General features: G+C 37.4%; 1 protein-coding gene across 3 annotated transcripts in view; it reads right to left on the bottom strand.

Moving 5' to 3' along the window:
• Window positions 1-7,213: 7,213 nt before the first annotated feature.
• The window catches only part of ATP11A (ATPase phospholipid transporting 11A), a 116,322-nt gene continuing 101,637 nt past the window's right edge, over window positions 7,214-21,898 (bottom strand). The window contains exons 26-30 of one of the 3 annotated variants that reach the window (XM_071569848.1): window positions 20,515-20,580; window positions 20,128-20,231; window positions 18,088-18,253; window positions 13,776-13,880; window positions 11,313-11,400 (exon numbers count right to left, since the gene is read on the bottom strand). In XM_071569848.1, the coding sequence (XP_071425949.1) occupies window positions 13,791-13,880; window positions 18,088-18,253; window positions 20,128-20,231; window positions 20,515-20,580 (426 nt within the window). In that variant the 3' untranslated portion in view covers window positions 11,313-11,400; window positions 13,776-13,790. Of the gene's footprint in view, window positions 11,401-13,775; window positions 13,881-15,282; window positions 16,624-18,087; window positions 18,254-20,127; window positions 20,232-20,514; window positions 20,581-21,898 lie in introns of those variants that run through there. The other 2 variants (XM_071569772.1, XM_071569941.1) reach the window with 2 other exon arrangements.

Here is a 21,898-nt window from a genome sequence, read left to right as displayed (position 1 = left end):
CTTTTTTACATAGACTGACTTGTCTCTTTTTTATAGTTATAGCAATAATAATTGAATTATGTAAAACAATTATGATTAAATGAAGACAGTCTAAAAAAAACAACCCCCCCAGAGCAATAGGCATTTGTGTAATAAAGCACTGGGCTGAAAGATTTATTAGTGGCAAATACAATGGAAATGCGACAAATTAGGAAAAGAAAGAGCCCAAACTTTCAAGAATCCCACTGGTAGGCTGCACAATTCCATGTTTTTACAAGAAGTGAGCAAAATATGTTACCATAAAATCTACCCTGTATTCTTATTACCATGTGAACATTAACAAACATGACTCACAGACTCAGGGGACACTATGCAATCATACTCTGCTTTCTGATGGTGTAAAGTACCTCCAGAATTTATCTTCCTCTAGTATGAAATATTTACCTTAATACCAATCCTAAGAACTCACTAAAAATAACATCAGACACTCCATAAATAATAGACTCTTGATTTCAGAGTTATTCTCAGGCTGAAAAATCAAGCTGAATGTGCTAGAAATACCAGCAGAGGCCATAGCAGTCCTTGTAGCCTGTTTAGTTGTATTTATTGAAAGGGTGCTGCAGAAGATTCAGCTTGTTAGGGCTGGATGATCCTTTTGTGTCCACCAGGGTTCTTGATAAAACACAGGGCAGTTGCCATAACAAGTGGGAAAGGAACTGCCCTGGGCAGGAATCAAATGGATGAGACACTCAAATATGTCAGTGAGTAAGAAGAAAGCTAATTAGCTACAAGAAAAAAGATGTGAACACCAACTGCTCTTTGATGCCCTTCCCAAACTCGTTTTGATCAAAAAACAGTGTACAGGCTTGGGATTTGAAAAACAGATGGTTGAATGGGAGACTCCTTTATGCATTGTCACCACTTGTGTGAGGACACACAGGATGCTGAAAGTCATTCATCATAAACCTTCTACCATTTATTGCCTTGATTCCCTGAACCAGTCACTGGGACACAAGGGAAGATACACTTGTCTTGTAAGAGGAATGAATAAACCAGGATGAAGGTTATCTCCAGGGAATCAGCTGATAAAGGGGAATCCTTTGCTGGGACCTTCCTTTTGGAAGGTACTGGGAAATGTAGCAACAGGAGCAGGGACTAAGAGAAACTGTAGCTAATGTGGAAAACTCATGCAAAATCCCTGCTTTTCTAATCCAACCAACACTGAAGAAAGCACCAGCAGCACAAAGCAAGGCAGAGTTCATCAGCTGATGTGTGACCCAGCTATCCTGTGTGGCAGAACTTCCAGAAAGGGTCTCGAACAAGAACACAATCTCAAATGCCAGTCACAAGACAGAAAGTGGTTTCTTGCAGGTATGGGGAAATCCACAGGGCAAGCACCTCCCCATTTTTTGATATAGCAAATATGTGAGATTTCCAGCAAATTCATGCTCGAAGTAGCCATGGAAAATCTGTCCTGTTGTTTACTGGCATGCTTGGCACAGAATCAGACTCTTCCACTGCTTCTAGTGCCTGTAAAGCATATCTGACATGTGGAGCATCTGATCCTCTTTCCTCTCCTCCCTTCCTTCCTTTCAGGGTAACAGGAGTCAGGCCAGGCCTCTCATTAGCAGTCTGTTAAAAATGTTGGCAGGACTGGCGTGGGTCTTCCTGTACCCCCTGTGGAATACAACTAAATGGAAGGAAGAAGATCCCCTGGCTAGAGACCTGGGATTCTGAAGATGCTTAGGTCCTACAAAACTCCACAGCTTCAGGCTGCAAGGTCCAGACCTTGACAGCTAAATAAGATTAGTCCTAATCTGTGTATTTGGGACATGGCCACAAGCAGTAAAAATCATGTGGGAGGAAGAAGCTCTAAGTCCATCCTACTAACAGCTTGTACAAGAGTCCCAAATTCTACCTTCACTATTCACATTTCAAATTTTTTGTGTCTCTATGTCTTTGTTGTCATAGTGACAGAAGGCACTGAGAATATTTTGTGGGGTTTTTCTTTGTCATGGATGCAAACCGTCCTTTTACATGTGTGTTTTCTGTCCCTTCTAGTTGCTTTTTTTCTTAGCTTCCCCATGAGGGTTTTTTTTAAAGGAATTCATTAATGTACACTGTGCTTGTGTTCGGTACCATTAGGCAATAAATACAAACATATACAAATACAATGCATACTAAAGGACTTGGGCTAAATGTAATGATTAAATATGTTTAAGTATTATTTGTTTTTATTCTCAATGACCACCCGAGAGGGAATTTCCTGCTGGCTGTAATGGGAGCTTAAACACCTGCATTGAACACAAACAGCTCTAAGTGCCTGAACCTGAACCTCACACTTGGCTTCTTAGATCATATTGTGACATTGAGTTGTTCCAATACACAGTTCTCACTTAATTCTGCTTATGCAGAGAAGAGGCAGAGAGGGCGAGGAGAGTGGAAAAGTTTGTGGGACTAGAAACATGGTGTGCTGTGATCTGCAGTATTTGAGGAGGGGATTTCAAAGCTGTAGGTGCTGCTGTCTTCTGTGGGAAGCACAAACCAGGTCAGAGTTTTGGGCTGTGCACAATGAAACAGCTGAAACATAATAATGAAAATTCATGGTACAAAAAGAAATTGTTTGGGACTGAACAAAACCCATGGACTTTCTTTAAAAATATTAGTAAAGCATGCTAGTTTTGAGTAAATCAGGTGAGAGGGTAGAGAATAAATTAATTTGCAACTATTAGAAGAATGGTGTAATGTGGCAATAAGATGAAACGTCTGTGAACAGTAATGTAAAAAGTGAGGTGCAGACAAATGTCCAGAATGGACATTCATCAGTCTGACAGGTCAATCCATGTGAAAGGTGCCTGAACTCTGCTGTGGGTCAGTGAAACTTGTTTTGATGCCACAGTAATTAACTTTCCTAACTCCCAAGCTGACATACTGTAATAGAGCATCTATAGTGTCCACATAGATTAGAACACAGATCAGTGACAAGAGTATCATGGGATCTGTGTGCCTGGCAGCAGTAGTCTGGGTTTTTTGCACAAGATCCACTTTCTTCCCTAAATCAGTGGAGTTCCAAACATAAAGTCTTGGCTCAATATCTGGATATAAAATTAATTATATCAGGATTGGTAAGTGTGCATATCTGTGAAATCTGTTAAGGGGAATGTAAATCTTCATAGACTGAAACAGTTAAAAAGTTAGTAGCGTGGTTAGATATTAACCTTTTGGAAAACCCAAGCATCTTCTAGAAACCAATTATTTGCTGTTCTAAAATAGCAACAGCTCTTAAACAATGAGTAAGGGTGGAGACTTCTCAAATAAGATTAGTTGCCAGTGAAATTAAGATAGTATCTCAATTTTCTGTATTTCAGTGTTCATACACATTTGGAAATAGTGTTGACAGATGGTTCTCATGAACTACATCTGGAAATATAAGATGCCAAAGTTGAGTGCATGCATATTATTCAGAGAGGATATGATGGAAAGATTCATGGGCTCAGGATAATATCATATTTCCCAAAGTTAATTGAAGACTATAATTATGATTGATGCAGAACCAGATTGGTATGAAGGAAATGTATCTTTCAGATATGGGTAAGAATTTCCCTGATGGCAGTGATGTTAGAATTTAATTAGCCATTCCTTTTCTAGGTTAGCTTCAAATCTTTGGTTATATGAGAAAATGGACCTTTTCTCTTGTCTTACAAATACTATCACTCAAAAATTCTCCCTGGAAACCCTCAAACACAAGTGGTCATGTCAGTGTCACTCAAGACAGAATTGTAGGATACAGGTAGTTTGCAATAAATTAAGTGACTTAAAAATGCCTTTTTTTCTTTAATACCTTCAAATCACAAGTTTTTGTATGAAAAAAATAATCAAAAGTCCCCTGAGATCATGTATCCTTTTAGAACACTAGCACAAATGGACTCACTAAGGAGAGGGTTAATTCCCAAAACGTGAACAATTTTAGTAAAGGATAGATGAGCTTACTTTAAGTGTTAATTTGCTTATAAAGAGGCCTGGGAGAAGCAACAGAGCTGTGTACAGGAAGGCAAAGGGAAAGGTTATCTCTCGTGTGAGATGGGGTGGAGGGCATGGTTTGGGATGTTTATGTGCATGTATTCATGTATTTTTTGTATAGAAGCAACCAAGGCAGTAACTATTGTGGTGAGGACCATGTTGCCTCCGATCCGCTGTTTGTCTGCTGAATGCTCCTCTGAGAGTGTGAAAAAGGGAGATTGCTCTTGTTAACATGTATGGGACCATGTTGGCTCAAAAGTAAAAGGAATGGCTTTTTTCCTTTCAGAATTAAGCCTGGTGTGCTAAAATAGACTTCTGGGGGAAAGGGAGGTAATACAGCATGTCAGGTACAATGTAAGAAGCAAGAAAGGGGAAATGTAAACATATGTATCCCATTTCCTACCTATTGGGGGAACAGGAGTTCAGTGGACATTAAAGGCTGAAGCTCTGGTCAAACTCTAGATGAACAATTCAAGAAAGTTGGTTTCTGAATCATCTGCTGTAGGCATGTCCAGGAGGACAGAGAGAAGTCTGATTTATGTTCCAGTACAATCTACAGCTTCTTTCCATCTGGACCAGTTCCTTTCAGCACAATGATGCACAAACATGGCTTTTGTGCTAAACTAGTACATAATTTGGACTCTCTAACAAGAGTCACTTAAAAGCCAAGTGAATCTCACAGGTTACTGAGCTCTATCACTGCATCAATGTTAAGCTTTGTGGTCTTGTGCCTGAAACCCCTGAGGAGGAGAGATACTTCTTTCTGGCCTGTAACCTTATCAGAATAAAATTATACACACTACCTCTTTGTAGCTGGGAAAAAGCAATTAAATTTCAACCTAATTAATACTGACAACTTTCTCTAGCTATGCAGTTATAATCATCCTAGAAGCAAACTGTTCAGTACTTCCTAGAAGAATGATTTTCTAGGCTGGTTACTTGGTTGCAAATATTTTCTGAAATTAAAGTCAGGGTACCACTTGATGGTCTTGATCCTCAGCCGAGGATTTGTCTTCCTTCTTTTCTAACACTCAGTGGTTTTTAGATTGCAAGATCCAGCATTCAAATCTGGTTAACATTTCAGAGTGAGGTATCTTTACAAAAGATGCTTGAAATCTCAAGGTAAGTTGGCATGCTTTCTGAAAAAATATTAACACTGAAGAAGCAGCAGACCAGTTTTTCCCAAATTAAATAAGGAGACTGGATGTTAACAGATCTCCCTGATGCAATGCAAACAGCCTCTGAACCTAGCAGGACACTGCATTGCATTTTTAAAAGTGTAATGCACCATGAGAATTCTTAACCAAAATGAATAATGGAAAACACCAGCAAGCCTTTTAGTGGTTTAAAATTGAATACCACTCCTATTTGTCTTCTTTAAATAGAAAATAAACAATTAAATGATTAGGAGCCACTGTTGTTAATTTGCCACAGACTCGCCAGCTAAAAAGGAACAGATCACATAGTGTAATTTTCTGTTAAAACACATCTAAAACTATATGGGGACATTTAGGCATCTGATAAACTGATCTGTATAATTAAATGAGTTAATGGCTATATTTGGTTTTATCTCTCTTTTATCACATCACAGTGTAAATAAAGCTTTTTGAATGGATATGGCTTTTGCTTTAGCATTTGAATGAAATTAAAATTAATAGACCTGTGAGTGTTTGCAATGGAAACACACAACAGCAAAGCTTTAATAGAATGATCGAGTGGTGTTTTTAAACTCTTGTAGAGTATCACCTGAGGAAATTGTAATATTCAGAAAGCAAAACCAAGGAACTTCAGTCTGTCTCCAACCTATCTCATTTCATATCAAGATAACCTTCAGGAAAGATTTTATATAGCAGTGTTGCATGTATAGCAGAAAGAATTGTATAAGAAGCAGTTTTCAATTAATTCTATATTGTAACTTACTAAAAAGAGCATAACTTAAGTGGTAATGGAAAACGCAAGCTATTGAATTTAGAGTACTGTTCAGAACACAAATTACTTTCTATCCTTTTTTCCTTTAAATAAATAAATGTATTTTTATAAGTAATGTACTTATGAGGTAAGTTGTCCATCTTGCTACTGCATTCCTCTTGGAATCGATACACGATCACAATTTTTCTCAAAAGCATTTTCAGTGTAGTATTTCTAATTGAATATATGCTGTTTTCTTCTTTGCATGAATAAAGGAAAAAACATCTTCCATATTTCCATCTCCTCCTCCTACCTTCTCCAGAAGCTTATTCAGTAGAAACAAAATGTCTCTAATGGTTTTGAAACTACAGCAAGTCCCATAATATTGTATCACCAAACAAAAGAAAGTGCTGGTCTTTTCATGCACTCAGCCTCTTCTGTAACAATCTGTGAACGTTGCTACCAACTCAGATGGCAAAGCACATTGGTTTTTAATTTAATTCCGTTTCTTTAAATTGAAAACATTGCAAAAACAAAGAGAAATTGTTCTGGGTACCTTGTACAGAAGAACTGTTAAGATAATACAGATCTTCTTGTGTGTAGCTTACGAATTTACTCTGGAAAGAACCTTAGCAGTTATCCAATCTGTGCAGGAGGAACAAAGCTGTCCTGGACCAGTACCAATTTCTATTAGCTTTGCAACAAATCCCCCACCCAGCTCATGTTCCAGCCTTCTCTGAATACTTTTTTGTGAGCTTGCTTTTTTTAGCTGACTACATATACTCTCTGAAAATCACAGAATTGTTAGGGTTGGAAGGGACCTCTGGAGACCATCTAGTCCAACTCCCCTGCCACGGCAGGGTCACCTAGCACAGGTGATACAGAGGCAAGTCCAGGTGGGTTTGGAATGTCTCCAGAGCAGGAGACTCCACGCCCTCCCTGAACAGCCTCTTCCAGTGCTTGGCCACCCTCAATGCAAAGAAGTTCTTCCTCATGTTGAGGTGAAACTTCATATGTTTTAGTTTATGGCCACTGCTCCTCATCCTGTCCCTGTGCACCACTGAAAACAGTCTGGCACCATTCTCTTGGCACCCACCTTTGAGACATTTATATGCATTAATGAGATAACCACTCAGGCCTCTCTTCTCCAGACTGCACAGGCCCAGCTCCGGTAGTCTCTCCTCATAAAGGAGATGCTCCAGACCCTTTATGATCTTTGTATCCTCCGCTGGACCCTCTCCAGTATGAGGAGAAATGAGGGTGACAACAAGCATATTCAATAACAGAATCAAACACTCATTTCATTTTCTGTTATCTACTTACATTTTATTACAGACTAATATGAAACCATCTTATATTCATACTAGAATTATTGTGATTATTTGTGAGCAAACTTAAACCAGTCTTGACTGTTTATATTTATTGCAAGCAGATTCATGTCTCCTGCTTATATATTCTACATAAGGATCCAAAATGTGACTGAATATAAACAAGTTATATTTGGTTGTCTACAGAAATGAAAGTTAAAAATAGCACTGAAAAGAAACTTTACAGTAATGTATTCACACACTGACTTTTCAAATCAAATAAATGAAGTAGTATAGGATAATCTAAACATTGGATTTGAAGGCTGATTTATTTTCAAATAAATGCACCTATAATTGTACAATTAAAAATAAGTGTCAGTATTTGGTGCTGATGACTATAGACATCTTTAATGTTTAATGCACAGGTAACTAGCCCCCAGCCCCCATACAGCAACTTTCGCAGATTCTACTTTACATTAGATCATGAAAGGACATTAAAATGCAAAGTGTACATAGCACAGAATTTATGTCCAAGAAAACACAAATTGAAATCCTGTGAATCTTCATAAGGTAAAAAATTAAAGCTATATAAACTGATTTTTGATTATTCTGCAAAGTAGAATCACATACTTTTTCACTTTGTAATACTTTCACAAATTTCCATTAAAGCCTTTATAGCAGACAGTAGCATGAGCACAATGATCCCACTGGCTTCCAAAAGGAAAGTAGTGCAGTTCCTCAATAAGCTGTTTTTTCCTTTTATTTTTGCAAGCCAGTTGGGTAAAGACAAACAGGCTAATGCAAGCAAGAAAGTAAACTGTAAGCTCTTACATTAAGAGGCTGAACAAACAATTATTGTACATGGTAAAACAAAAAGATCTTTTGCCACAAGCCACTGCAGGAATATATGAACTTCAGTGGCCAAGAAGCTTGAAATACTTTCTAAGTCTTCACATACATTTGGTTAGCGCTTACCAGTTTCAAGACATTTATAGAAGCAGTTATGGAGACATTATGCTGTTAAAGCTGCAACAATTTAAACAAGGCAAGTTAGAAAGTTATATAGATTTGTAGACTTTTCCTCTTGAATCTTTTTTTTTCTTGATACGTAAAAACTTGTCTCCTTTCAGTGTCCCATCCATAATAAAACATTATAATGCATTTTGTTCTAAGTTCTTTTTCATCTGATCCATTTACAGTGAAACTCCAAGTTAACACCTGCTGCAGTGGACTAAGTTTGCATGGCAATCGTAACAGGGACTGAAGCAAAAACACATCAAGTGATGTTCATGTTTTATGTTTTTTCCATCAAACAGCCTATTTCAACAAACAAACAGCACCAACTTTTAAAGGTAAAAGTATTGCTAAATCAAAGCAGTAACTTCCACTTAAATTCAAGCATTCTTTCTCCTCCAAAAAGTGACATTTTAACTAAAATTTCTCAAGCACATGTATAGGTGTGTCAGCCTGAACACTGCTGTCAATAACTTCTAAGTGGAGGGCCACATGAAATTTGCCATGAACTGCTTTGTTAGTAGGCAGAACAGGAATGCAGCATTTTCAAAAACATCAAGCAAAAATATCCTTATTTAAGGCTAAAAGACAGAACTCACGAATTAAAAAAGCAGGAGGCTTTATAGAGTAAAAAAGCTCACAATAATAGTAAAGCACTGCAGGTAGAGTGCTCTAATCATGGCTACGACAAATCCCAACAAAACAGCAATAATTTGGGTGAAACTGACAGAGCAACAGACCTGTATTTCTAATTTGACATTCATTAGAATTTTAACATTCAGCCACAACTCCATTCTAGGCTAAATTTAAGTGGCCAGAACTCATAGGTATAAAAAAAGCCTTCAAAACATATACTTAAAAAAAATAGAAATGGTGTGTTAACAAATGTATGCGTAAAACAGATTTATAAATAGCTACAGTATGAAAAATATTTCAGTGCAAAGGCAATTTTAAGATTTCTAAAAAATACATTACAAATAATTTGTTAACTACACACAAGAAATTTGTCACTGCTACTGGTATAAAATTTATACCCATATGAACTTTTAAAAAATATATACACCAGTGTTTTATGTAGGGGACAGTTCTAACTGACCAACATTCAAGTCTGCAATGGCAAGTATATGTACACACACCCACACATGCATGTATTTCAACATGCTACTGCTATAAGGACATTCTTTGAAACTTAAAAGTGCTACATGTTAAATGATAAAAAACATCTGTCTGTGGTGCTCACCATTAGACTTTGTAAAATTCTGTTATCTTTGGTATACTAAAGATTTCACAAATCACTTTACAATCTCTGCTTGACCCAGGGCATTTTAATAATAATTCACTGTCTGTTCAATGTGAAAATCATTTGGAATACTGTGAGGAAAATTTCCTAGTAATTTGGTTTCTCTTTTATTAAAAGGTAAATTATTAAGTAAACTTAGTGGTTTTTTCTTGTTTAAACACAAAAAGGGAAATAATTTTTCTCTGCCACCATCTGCCACAACTAACAATGTCTTGGCCAGGTCTTCCAATAAAGGCTGCAGGTGTGATTCCAAATATTTTGTTTTCAAACTGAAATAAATTTTTAGCTGATGTCCTCACAGAGGTATTGAATGAGGATGGTTATAACGAGTTCTAACCATCAGGCTGAAATTGATGGAGATCAGATTACTCCTTCAGATATTTTTGCACCCCAAAATAAAACACTGGACTAAAGAAACAAGACAAGGACACTGCTAATAGTTGAATTAGTACAAGATAACATAAATGTCGCAGACGAAACAGAAGTGCAAGTTGGCTGTCATTCTAAAGTAATTCAAAGAGAATCCTTGCAGTCAAAGTAGTTTCTATCCCAGATGCGGTTCAGCTGTTGGTCAAGAGCCGTGTGCCACCTTGTGGTTTGCTTGCTAACAGCTTGTGCTTTGTCATACCTCTACCAAGCCCATTAGCCAGTATTTAACCATACAGACACAAATTAAGAGGACAAATTCAGATAGTAAAAGACGCTTATTTGGACAAAACAGCTTTTCTTCAAAAAAAAAAAAAGAAACCCAAACCCAAAAAACCGTGTCAAAAAAATAAAAAGGCTTAATATATAATACTTTCTCCTATGTATTATTTTACAATCACAGGGACAGGAAGTGGGAACACCAGGTCATCTGCATCTTTGACAAATTCAAAGACCTTTTAGGCAAAAGGCTTACATTCAGTTTGTAAGTAGATACCAACACTGCTGATATTTACCTATTTAACAGCCAACTTGACTTCATACAGTGTGTGCATACTCTACACAAGGATTGTTTTGCCTATCTTTCTACAGGGGAAAACTAGCTGAAAACCAAACATAGCCCTGATTTGGCCACTTACAAGGAAGTGAACATTAGAGAGTGTTTCTTGAAAGTAGATTTGCACAGAGGAAACACCAGTTTGTTCTACAGAAAGAGCAAAGAAAGAAAAAGGACAGAGGAAAATCAGAAACAGCATTTGTTAAATATGCTTTAGGAAACTTTCTTTTGAGATAACTGAGGTCATTGCTTCTGGCTGAAAATTAAAACTGTTGATCTCAAGATGTAGGTCACTGACTGAAACTATACACTTCAAGTAACAAGAAAATTACTAAAGATGACAGAAGCAGTAAATGCACAGAAGTCTTGACACAGGATGAAGAGGATTTTCAGTGCTACCAGTCTCACAGTACCAGACTGTGCAGATTGTTCATTGCTTCAGTAGTTCAAAACATAAAAAGAGGCCTATTGGCCTAGAAGGGTTCATACTTCTAGCTCTTGATCCTGTTTGTCTGAACACTACCTCAGACAGCAAAAGCCACGTACAGTTTAATATATTTCTGTGACATGTTTGTTCCTGAAAAAGGAAATAAACAAAAATACAGTTTTTAAAGGCTTGACTTGGTGTTCTGTCATATAGACGTTTCCAAACCTGACCCACTGTAGTGGTAACCTGCACTGGAACGGCAATGCTTATTTGAATAGCCAAAGATAGATGGAAGTACTGAATAATCAACACCTCTCCAGCGCGTAAACATCATTTTTTTAGAATGAGAATTAGACCTTCTTGCTGGGGAATTGCTGCAGTCGCTGCTCCTGTATCTTGGACTTTTCAGACAGGCAAGAGGTGTGAATTCTGAGATGTGCTCCTGACAGTGCCTTGATGCATTCTGTTAAAGGGGAAAAGAGAAACAAATGCACAGTAAATAGATAATATTGGAACCAAAAGCATATAATTGTGTTCTTTCATAGGGCCATTGCGCTCTTTGCGTAATAATGCCATTCACTAAATCACCACTCTGGCTATTAGTTTCATGTGAAAGGATAACCTCTTGTGTTGTTTTGCAATCAACCACTTCCAGTATCATCAGTTTTATATTAAGACACACAGAACCAGACATGATTTTACACAATCTTTAAATTTGATAATGGGCTCTTTAGAGAAGAGATGAAGACAAAGAGGATTGCTTTCATATCAAAGTGCTTTAAATGAAGTTTATATTTAGTTTTGCAATATTTCCTGGTACATTTATTTATCTCCAAACTTTTTTAGTCACAACTTTTTATGGGGAATTTTAAGGCAGAACAGATTCAAGTACTTTGCTCTGTACTTCCAAACAGAGGGAATTCTTTATGGTCAGTTTGTGCTAATAGATATAAGATCCAGAAGTTTAATGGACTTGCTTTGTACTTCCAAGCAGTATTGAATTTTGGACTTGCTTAGGTTACATGTAGCATCTATACAGGCAATTTATACTACACATTACAATACTATTTTGATCCAATTATCTATTAAAGTTTATCTGTATCACATAATCAATTTATACTCTGGCAGAATCAGCACTTCCACTCAGGCAATTCTCAGGACTCCAGTAACACCACCGCTGCAGGACAAGAGCCTGGAACATGTGCACAAACAGCACAGCACTTTCCCCAGTGAGTATATAAAATTATTCTCACTAAATACACATAAAATTTCCAGGTATAGAGGTATGGTTATGTGATGATATCTAAGATTTAAGTGCCTTATAAGCATGATTCAAATCAATGTTATCAACCACTCTCTCCATGAATGCCATATAAGGCAGTGAATCCTCTATTCTTAATTATCCCCTTCCTTCTTCCCTGTTAACTGGAATACAATGGCAAAAGGGAGAAAATCACAAAATTAATATTAATGATGTAGTTTCTAGAACTTGGACTGACATGTAACATTACACTTCAATGCCAATTGAAACACTACTATGAAACACTACCGTTGCATAACCAAGAGCAATTAGTAAGCTCTCTTACAACAGGTAGTCTTGGAAAAGTCACAAAACTATAATGAACTGCTCACCAACAGTGAAGCTGGGTTCTTTTAAACACATATATAGATCAAATATCAGCATTAATACAGAAAGATCATATTAGCAGACTTTGTTTTGGAAACGTCAGAGGAAGTAGACATGCACTGCTTGATTACTATCTATCCCATTCTTTCAGCTAGAAAGTGAAGCATTTTAGTTACCCTGCATAGTTCTAAAAATAAAATATTGGGTTTTTTCCTACATCTGTCTCTGAGGCAAGCACCTCTACTATGCCTAAAGCTCCTCAAGAAAGCTGGAGTTTTCTACTACTCCTTGTCTAACAGTCATTAAAAGCAAATCAAAAGGCACCCTGAGCGACTTTGAAGTCCTACAGCCCACAGAGCACATGACATTTGTCCTCTTCACATACTGATACTTTGCACCTTCACTTAAATTCAGTCGAGAATAAAGGGACTGGAACAGACTTGGCATCCAGATGGGAACGTATTTGAGTAAAAAATGTACTTTGTTGTTCATGCAATTAGTGGCATGGCAAAGAGATAATGTAAAGCAGTGAACTTCATTCTGCTGGCTAATGCTTGGGGAATTTAGGAGCTCCCCACTCATGTTGCTGTCTCAGATATTTGGCCAAACTACCATGCTTCTCTCTTGATTCAAGGCAGTGGTGCAGCAACGCCCTGGTCTATGGGGAAGACAGTATTATGGTAGACATTGTCAGATGTACACCCGCAGTCTTCTGACCTAAGTAATTACTGTGATAATCTTCACCTGTTACTGTATGCGTTTGGTCTACATGTGTATTCAAGAGCATGAGAGATGATGGATAAACTGGGTGAGAATTAGCTCTGACTTTATGTATTCTACACTACTCTCTTAGCCCAAGAAAGACAACAGCTCATACGTGTAATGTGCACACATGCTGCAATAGTGACTGCAGTTCTTACAGAAGAAATGTTGCACAACACCTACACACAAAACAAAGTATTTATAGGACGTGACTAGGGATATATTGATTTATTGTTTTGCTTTACACAATTAAGTTTCCAAGACAAAAAGATCTTACCTGTGGCATGGAACATCTCTTGCAAAAACTAGGCTCTCCAAGAAAAACATACTGATTTTCTATCAATATTGATCAAGTACATCAAAAACTCTGGAGGAAACAGTTGATTTGTAAATAGCACAGTTCACCAATAGAAATTAATTCAAATTGGCAACACATACAGTACTGTTACCTAGCTTTGATCTAATTATGGCTCGGAAGCTGAAATATTTCCTTCAAGAAGTGGCCCATCGTTGTTCGTCAGTGCATTTAGGGCTGTTTTATGTCTCATACTCCTCTGTAAGGATGAGGAAAAACAGTGAGACTCTTGCTAATACAAAAGGGAAATGTGAATAAATTGTACCATTTGTAAGTAACTGTTACAGCAAAGTCCTGTAAAAGGGATGGATTTTCTGACAGTTAAAAAAAAAAAAGATGATCCAGCACAAAACAAGGTTTGTACTTCTGGGTCCTGAGGTTAATTCTTTGAGCCACTCTGAAGATACTTTTAAGTCTATTTCAAACTTCATTAAAAATACTTAATTACTCTCTAGAGCAGACTTGGTACTATGGGCTGTGTGTTTTGCCCTTCTGACAATTTCTTGCACTAAACAGGAGAGGTCCCTGTGACACAATAAGGCCAAATCAATTCCAAATTAAGGAGTGGACATCCACTTCTCTACTTCCCAGAACAAGTGGCTTGCTGAAGGGAGTGCCACACACCATGGTGATTGGGCCAGTGCTAATGAGGGCTGACTTACAGCTTAGCCATGACACTGTGGAAAGAGGGCCGGAGAGTTGCCAAGGAAACTTCTTGCACAGGATTCAAATACTGCAACAGCAAGCTCATTGCTTTGTTTTCCAGAGAAGAGGAGCCCAACACCTGACAAAGGCAGCAGTTTTCTGGTGACCAGATTTCTAAGCGCCCTGTGCAGCTGATCAACAGCAGCTAAGCCCATTGAGGAACAAGAATGATGAGTCTCCAGAGAGGATTCCCCAGGCAAAAGTACCGCTTTGGCTTTCCCCAAGCACAGCAAAAGATAGAAATCGCCTAAGGTGGCTGATGGGCTAAGCTTATGATTGAGAGAAAGCAAAGTAAAAAAAATCATCAAAAAATCATCAGTCAAAAAACAAAGTAAAAGGAGTTCTTAAAAAGGGATGGAAGCACAGAAGTTATTTACAGTTCAGGAACTAAACACGTGGTGTTTTGGCTACAAAGTACTTGCAATGCTGAAACACTGTCTATCAAAGTGACAGTTATAAAAATAGAAATAGGATATTGTAAAGTAAATTTATATTTTCCCTAACAGAGAGGATGAACTTCTGCTATTAATGAAAAAAAAGAAAAAAGAAAGAGAAAATACAGTCAATATAGACTGGATATACTAAAAAAAAAAAAAAACCACCTTACTGCTTTTCAAAAGTAAAGGCCACAAGAAACCTTGCAGATGCACAATCACCAGTTAAAGCACAAAATTCAGCTTGTTTCATTGAGCCAGAGAGTTGCAGAGATTATATGTATGAGAAATAAGCACAATTTGACTGAAATTACCAAAAGGCAACAGATTCCTCCAAAGCTTTTGCAAAATTAAGGGTTTAGCCCAAGAAAGACAACAGTTCATATGTCTGTATATACATACATCAATATACGTGCACATATATATACATATACTTGTATGTACATATATGTCTGTAGGGGTGTGTATATATATATATATATGTATCACTGAAAAGGTTTCTCAAAAAAACCCAGTCCATATCTGGAATGCTAAAAACATCTGAATGTCAATGATGGCAAACAATCACTCACCACACAAAGAAAGGACACTCAAATAAATGAAAAATTTAGAAGGATGTCAATTGCTTCAAAGGCTTTATGCATTCTTATTGCCCGAGTAGAAATAATTTAGTACCCTGAGAGCTGATTGATCATCCTATGTTAATATTTACAACTGTTCCAGAAGGCCCTTTTTTAAAAAGAAAGCAATATTATAATTTATAGCAATGCAGTAAATTTAAAAATAATTGTTTATAAGCTCAGTTGAAACCAATCCTAAGGCACTTAAAAGCCAATTTTAGCCAGAAATTTCATTAGTGAAAAAACCTGTGTATAATTTTTCAGTGACTTACATAATTACAGTAAATTTTATTGACTGTATATTTCTGAAGGGGGCAAAAAAAGAGGAAATATGCTTTTTATCTGAACCATTTCAGAAATAAAGATATCATATCTGTAATGGAAACCAACAGTTTCACAGTATTAAGTAAAAAACAGTTTTCTTGCAGATGGTAGGGAAACAAGATTTACTTGCATTTCTTCCACCTTTACACTATATTACGTAATGTCATATAATTCTGGTCTTGAGCTGCTTTCCTTCTAGAAAGAGCTCAGAATTTAATAAAAGGGAATATAAGAAAAACTCAGTTTCAAAATACATGTTGCAAAAAAACCTTATTAACAAAAAGTTGTGTTTTTTCTATCACAGTGGAAAAGATATATTAATATGTTCCAAATGTTGCTTAAATGGTTTCCAGTACCACATTTTCTGTATGATGGTAGTAATATCAGTCTAATCACAATTGTCACTTCTTTGTGAGGCAACTATTGCATTTATTCAGGTACAATGAAAACACATCATGCATCCACCTATAGACAGATCAGTGATTAAAATGGGAATATAAAAATCCTGGATTCTTGAGGCAGAGGCATTCTGTGAAATGCAGTAACAACAGTGACAAAAATGACAGTGACAGTGATGAACTGTGACAACAATTCATAAAATCTTTGAGATAAACAGAAGGAAAGAACTGTACCAAAAAGTAGTCTTCAAAATATAGTTGATATGAATCACAAATGGAGATAATGAGTAAGATAAATAACTTCTGACGATAAACTTTTTACTGTCCTTTGAATGAAATGGCCAAGCATGCAGAAAGGCAGAAAAAAGTCACCTTTTATTCCATTAGAAACTTAGACTGCTTGAAGTCTGAGAAAGCATAAAGATGGTGGACTGCTCAACAGAAAGGCACTGATGTTTAGTCTGATTTCCCCAGAAGATGTAGGAAGCAACCGTGAGCATCATTTATGTTTAAAGCAAGGTAGCAGTTATTTAGACAAAGCAGATTGGAAGACAGGAAGAAACAAAGAGAGGGAAAAGGAAACACAAGGGATATAACTGGTTAAAAGTCACAGATTTTTCTACTAAATATTAAAAAACGAATAATGCAAGTGTTGAGCCCAAAGTATGCTTTACATTGATTCATTTTCCAGCACTAATAGACAGTGTCTCCAGGAAATGCTGCAATAGCTATGTATGGGGCTTTTATTCACTAGCCTGACTTTTTGCTGTAACCCATGCTCATTCTCTATTTAGACTTTTAAATTAAGCATGCAGAGCCTATACTGAGATTAACTTCTTCCACAAGTAGCACATATGGCAAAGATGATGTGTCAAATACCTAAAAATGAAAACCCACTAAATACTGATCTGCCTGGGAATGCTTTACTGCTATTCTTTATTCATTCCTGCCCTCCTAAAGTGAGATATTATTACACCTGTACATTTTAGGAACACCATACAATGGCAAGGGGGTTTACCTTTACCAAAGGGAAATTTTATTTTTCTTGGCAGTAAAGCTCCTTTATTTCTTTCCTCTTAATGTAAAGTACCTTCTCAAATAAACATCAAAGTGCTACCTAATCCCTACAGTTGCCAGTAACTCATTATTTTAACCTACCAATGGCAGTTGATGGGCTGAAAAGTCAAGGGCAGTAACATTAAGGTTCAACACCTCTACCATCCTTCACAGTCTAACATATATAATAGATAACATATATAATATATAAAAGTTCCCTGGGGTTCAAACAGAGGTAACAGTTTCTCCTGAGGCTGGTTTGATGTCCCCAGCACAGCACCATGCTTCTCACTGAACCTGACTTCCCCTCCAGCCTCAGCAGAGCAGGCCTGGGTTTACACAGGGGTTCCTCTTTTTTGGCTGATCAGATGAAAGGAGACAATAGACTTTAAAATGCTCTTCCTATTGGCACGGCAAGACACACTTATGTAGAAATAATAGATCAGAACAGGCAAAATATAAGTCAAAATATTAAAGAGAAAAAATGATTAATAGGATATAAGTATGTTTTAATGCATGTGTTTTGTAAAAGGCTTGAGGGTATTATCAGATGTAAGTGCCCTCTATCAACACTCACAGAGATCCCAATCCCCTTGCTCTTCCTATCTCCTTTAATCAGAAATCATGTTGAGCCATGTACCTGCCTCCCACCATTCTCATCAACTGATTTCCCTCTGGCTGTCCATATGGAGGCACAAGGGTTGCCCCAGGATTCAGGTTAATACCACCATGTAAATAACAGGCAGTGTCTTTCACCATACTGCTCAGATGGGGAACCCCTGTACTAATCTTATCTCTGACCTTAAAAGGGGACTAATTACTAGAGACTTTTGATATGAAAAACTTCAGAGTGAAAAATATTTTTTTACCTGGATTCTTTCTGTTGCTGTAGGCCACAACTCTCTGCATAAGACCTTCTTCAAAACATCTGGAAGAAGGCTGACAGTTATGAGCAGAATTATACCCAGCCATGCAGGACCACTAGACAGCATTTGCATGAACACATAATACATCCTCTGATAATTGAGAAAAGGCCTGGTAGGAAAAAACGATTAAATGAATATTACACTTCATCATCCAAAAAAAGGGCTGACAATGCTAAATATAAAAATTATGACAGTGCTGAAATGCTACAGATTCAGCTTCCCACATTGTGGGATTTCATCCATCCCCTGCCCAGCTTTCTCAAAAGGAGAGTTAAACATGCACCGACTGAAGATAACTATCCTTCTCACCTTCCAGGCTGCAGGAAATACCATCTTCTCCTCCCTGCCATAGTGTCTCTCCCTTGCAAAGATAAACTAAGTTACATTCTTAAGCTGTTTATGTTCTTCCAGGTACCTTTATCTTGTCTCAGGTATTTTCCACCTTTTTTCTCAGTGTTCCATCCACCACTTCCCTCTTTTCTAAGGCACACATGTATCCTCAGAGAAAGGCTCATAAACCACACCTCTTTTCATACCTCTCAGACTCTCCTAAGTAAATCTGATGGTTTCATCTTATGATCCCTAACTAAGTCACAGAATCACAGACTATTCTGAGTTGGAAGGGACCCACAAGGATTCTTAATTAATTAATTAATTAATTAATTCTTAAGTCAATGGCCCACCACATTGTTATCTAACCCCACTTTCAACACCTTCATTTCCATCTCTCCCTGTATCCCATGGCAGTTCAATGGTCAGTAAAATGCCACCATTATATGGGACTGGGAACCAGAGGCCATGATTACTGAGAGCAAAAATCAAGGGTCAATCTGCAGTAATGCAGTATAAAGGCCTCTCACTAGTAGGACAGTTTCCTGATAGTTTCCAAAATTTGATGGTATTTGCATTCTAAAAAGATAACAAAGTTAAAATGCATGGCTGCATGTAAATAGTCACATCTCTAATACACAGCAAGGTTGGCTGGAAAACATTATCAGGGAAAATGTCACTTTTGCAAACTGTTTTTCTCTTGATGCTGAAGAAACTGCCATCTGATCTTACTAAGAAAAAAGAGGCAGCTGAATCTCCAAAGAGTTGACAGGCAGCTGCAAAACACACTCATTTGCAAATGACACATTGAAATACAAATCCTTCCTCCAAATTAAACAGCATTTTAATCACCATGCAATAGCTAGCCCCTGCCTTCTCTCTCATCCCTCAAAATGTTATGTATACAAAGAATAGCTCCAGCAGAGTAACTTAGAAAACATGGCCTTTTAACTGGGTGCTCAAGTTCCTGATGGCAATCAGGCACAGTAAGGAATAGAACTTGTTTCAACTTGATTTCCTTCCCCAAATTTTTCAGTTTCAAGTACACAGAACTTTTTAACAGAAAAAACCCCCAACATTTTAAATCAGCTATGTATAAGAGTTATACTAATTCCTAAAGAGTTTGTTACCAATGGGAATAAGTAGGTGCTCAGAGACCTACGGTAAATCTACTTTGCTAAGGAGGGCAATACTATGCTCAGACACAGGACTCCTGGCTATTTACAGCACTGCAGTGTGAGTTTCACTCCCTGACCCTAGTTTTGACTGCTACAGCCAGTTCCTTCCAAGACAAGCAGGTAGGTGGCTAGCCACCAGCTGCATAGACATGACCTACTCTCTGACATTTTGCCTCAGATAGGCAGCCTCAGCCCCTTAAACCAATCCTTAGACTGCTTTTGACTGACACTACTGAGATAAACCCAGCGATAGGCTGACATCTGATATTCTTCTCCTTGTATTCTTCTTTACGAAGATTTTTAGCAGGCATTCAGTGAAAGAAGAGCTGAGGACTTTCCAGTTAGCAATAATGATGTGTTTAAAATGAAGTTCTGCAATGGATAAAGGCTAAATTTAAATCTGTTTGGGACAAGAAGGGGAAACTTTATGTTTCTGAAGCAACTTTTGCAATGCAATTTTTATGAGGGTTCATACCAAATAATTCCTCCCCAGAGCAGAGAAAAGATAATGTAGAATACCAGTGATCCCCAGATCACAAAGTGATTTATCCACGTCCAATAGTGTGTATCTAGTGCAAGCTGGAAGAAAAGAAAAAGAGAATATACGGTGTTATTACTATCTAGAAGCAACAGAATACTCAGCAGGAGATAAAATAGAATTATACTATTTAAAACTAGGTAAGAATTCTACATAGAATTAGCTGAAAACATTTTTGAATTCTGAGCACAGTTAAGAAGGCACAGAGCAAAATCTGTATTTAAACTAATACAACAATGCATGGTCATAAACAGATATAAGTAAGCAGCAATTAGAAAACAAGCTCTAATAAAGTTTCAATGAATAAAACACAGCACACCTTACCTTTAATGTAACTGTGAATACGAGCACAGTAAACACCACTGTTCCAAAGGTCCAATTTCCAAACATCTATAAAAAATGGTCCAAAGCAGTTTTAAGCAACATTGTCCACTACTTTGTGAATTGTCCAGAATAAGCATCTTAAAGCTATGTATTGCTTTGCATCATGGACTAAAACCAAAGCAAAAATGCTGAATTCCTACATGATCTATCCAGTGCAAAGTGTTTTGGTTTCTTGCTCTTGTGCGTACACTTCAGATTTCATACAGACAGAAAAAGACCACAACCAATGCTCTCAACCTGAAGTTCACAGGTACATTTCTTAATAAAAATCAAGTGTAGCATAGTTAGCAGATCAATAATATTTACAAATGAACTGCAGTAATTTCATCGGTCTTTTTGAACACAATCTCTCTATGATCTCTCTTCTCTGATGTCCTTGGCATCCAGTAATTTCGTGGAGGTTGAAGAGCATGTTAAATAGATGAGTAACAATATAAAAAAAGAATGTGATAACCTTTTAAGTACATAAATGTCTACATACATTTAAAGATAAAACACTTTCAAATTGTGTTTGATTTTATGCCCACCTGCACAACAAAATAAAAACACTTCAGCTTTTCAGGTGGGCAGAAATGATCACTAATGATGGTGGAGGGAAGAACAGGTCACAGAGGATGGCTTGGACTGCAGTAGCTACTGGATGGCCAGGCTCAGGATCCAGAGAAATGTTGGCAAAGGCAGTAACAGTTAGGATACTGTATTTTAGAAGAGACTTTTTTTGATTCAGAGTATTGCACCCAGGAGAGACAAGAATGCCCAAGAGATCTGAATTTTTTGAGAGAGAACTGATGAGTTCTCACAAACCTCCCTTCTGCAGAAAGACATGGAATTCCAGCAGAAGACACAGCTGACCAAATAGAATGTTTCTCAGTGAACAAAAAGGCAAAATATGAGCATACAAGAGATGACAATATGGGCAGGCAGCAAACAGGTAGCATAAAAGCATTACTTGGGTAGAGAGGAAAAAAACCCCACAAAGGTCAGCTCTAACTAGGATTAGTGAGGGGTGTCGAAGGTGACAAAAAGGATATTTCGAGATATCCTTGTTTCAGAGGGAAAATGAAAGCGCTCTGTGGAGTGGTAAGACAACCTAGTGGAAGGTGTCTCAGAAATTGCTGAATTATTCAATACTCAAGATAATTAGCCTTCACAAGCAAAACCTGCTTCTTGCATTTAAACAGCTAAGCTTGGGAAGGAAAGGAGCAGCCAACAGTGTGAGTCCACCAAGTTAAGGACTTGTTAAGGAGGGAAAGCAGTGAATGCAATGTATCTTCAGCTGAGCAAGGCATTTAACACCTGGACAATAAGGAAGTAGGGGTTAGGT

This window comes from Pithys albifrons, chromosome 1 (genome assembly GCF_047495875.1).
Source record: "Pithys albifrons albifrons isolate INPA30051 chromosome 1, PitAlb_v1, whole genome shotgun sequence".
NCBI classification, from domain to species: Eukaryota; Metazoa; Chordata; class Aves; order Passeriformes; family Thamnophilidae; genus Pithys; species Pithys albifrons.
The sequence above is the reverse complement of the archived record's forward strand: the minus strand, read 5'-3'. Positions and strand labels throughout refer to the sequence as shown.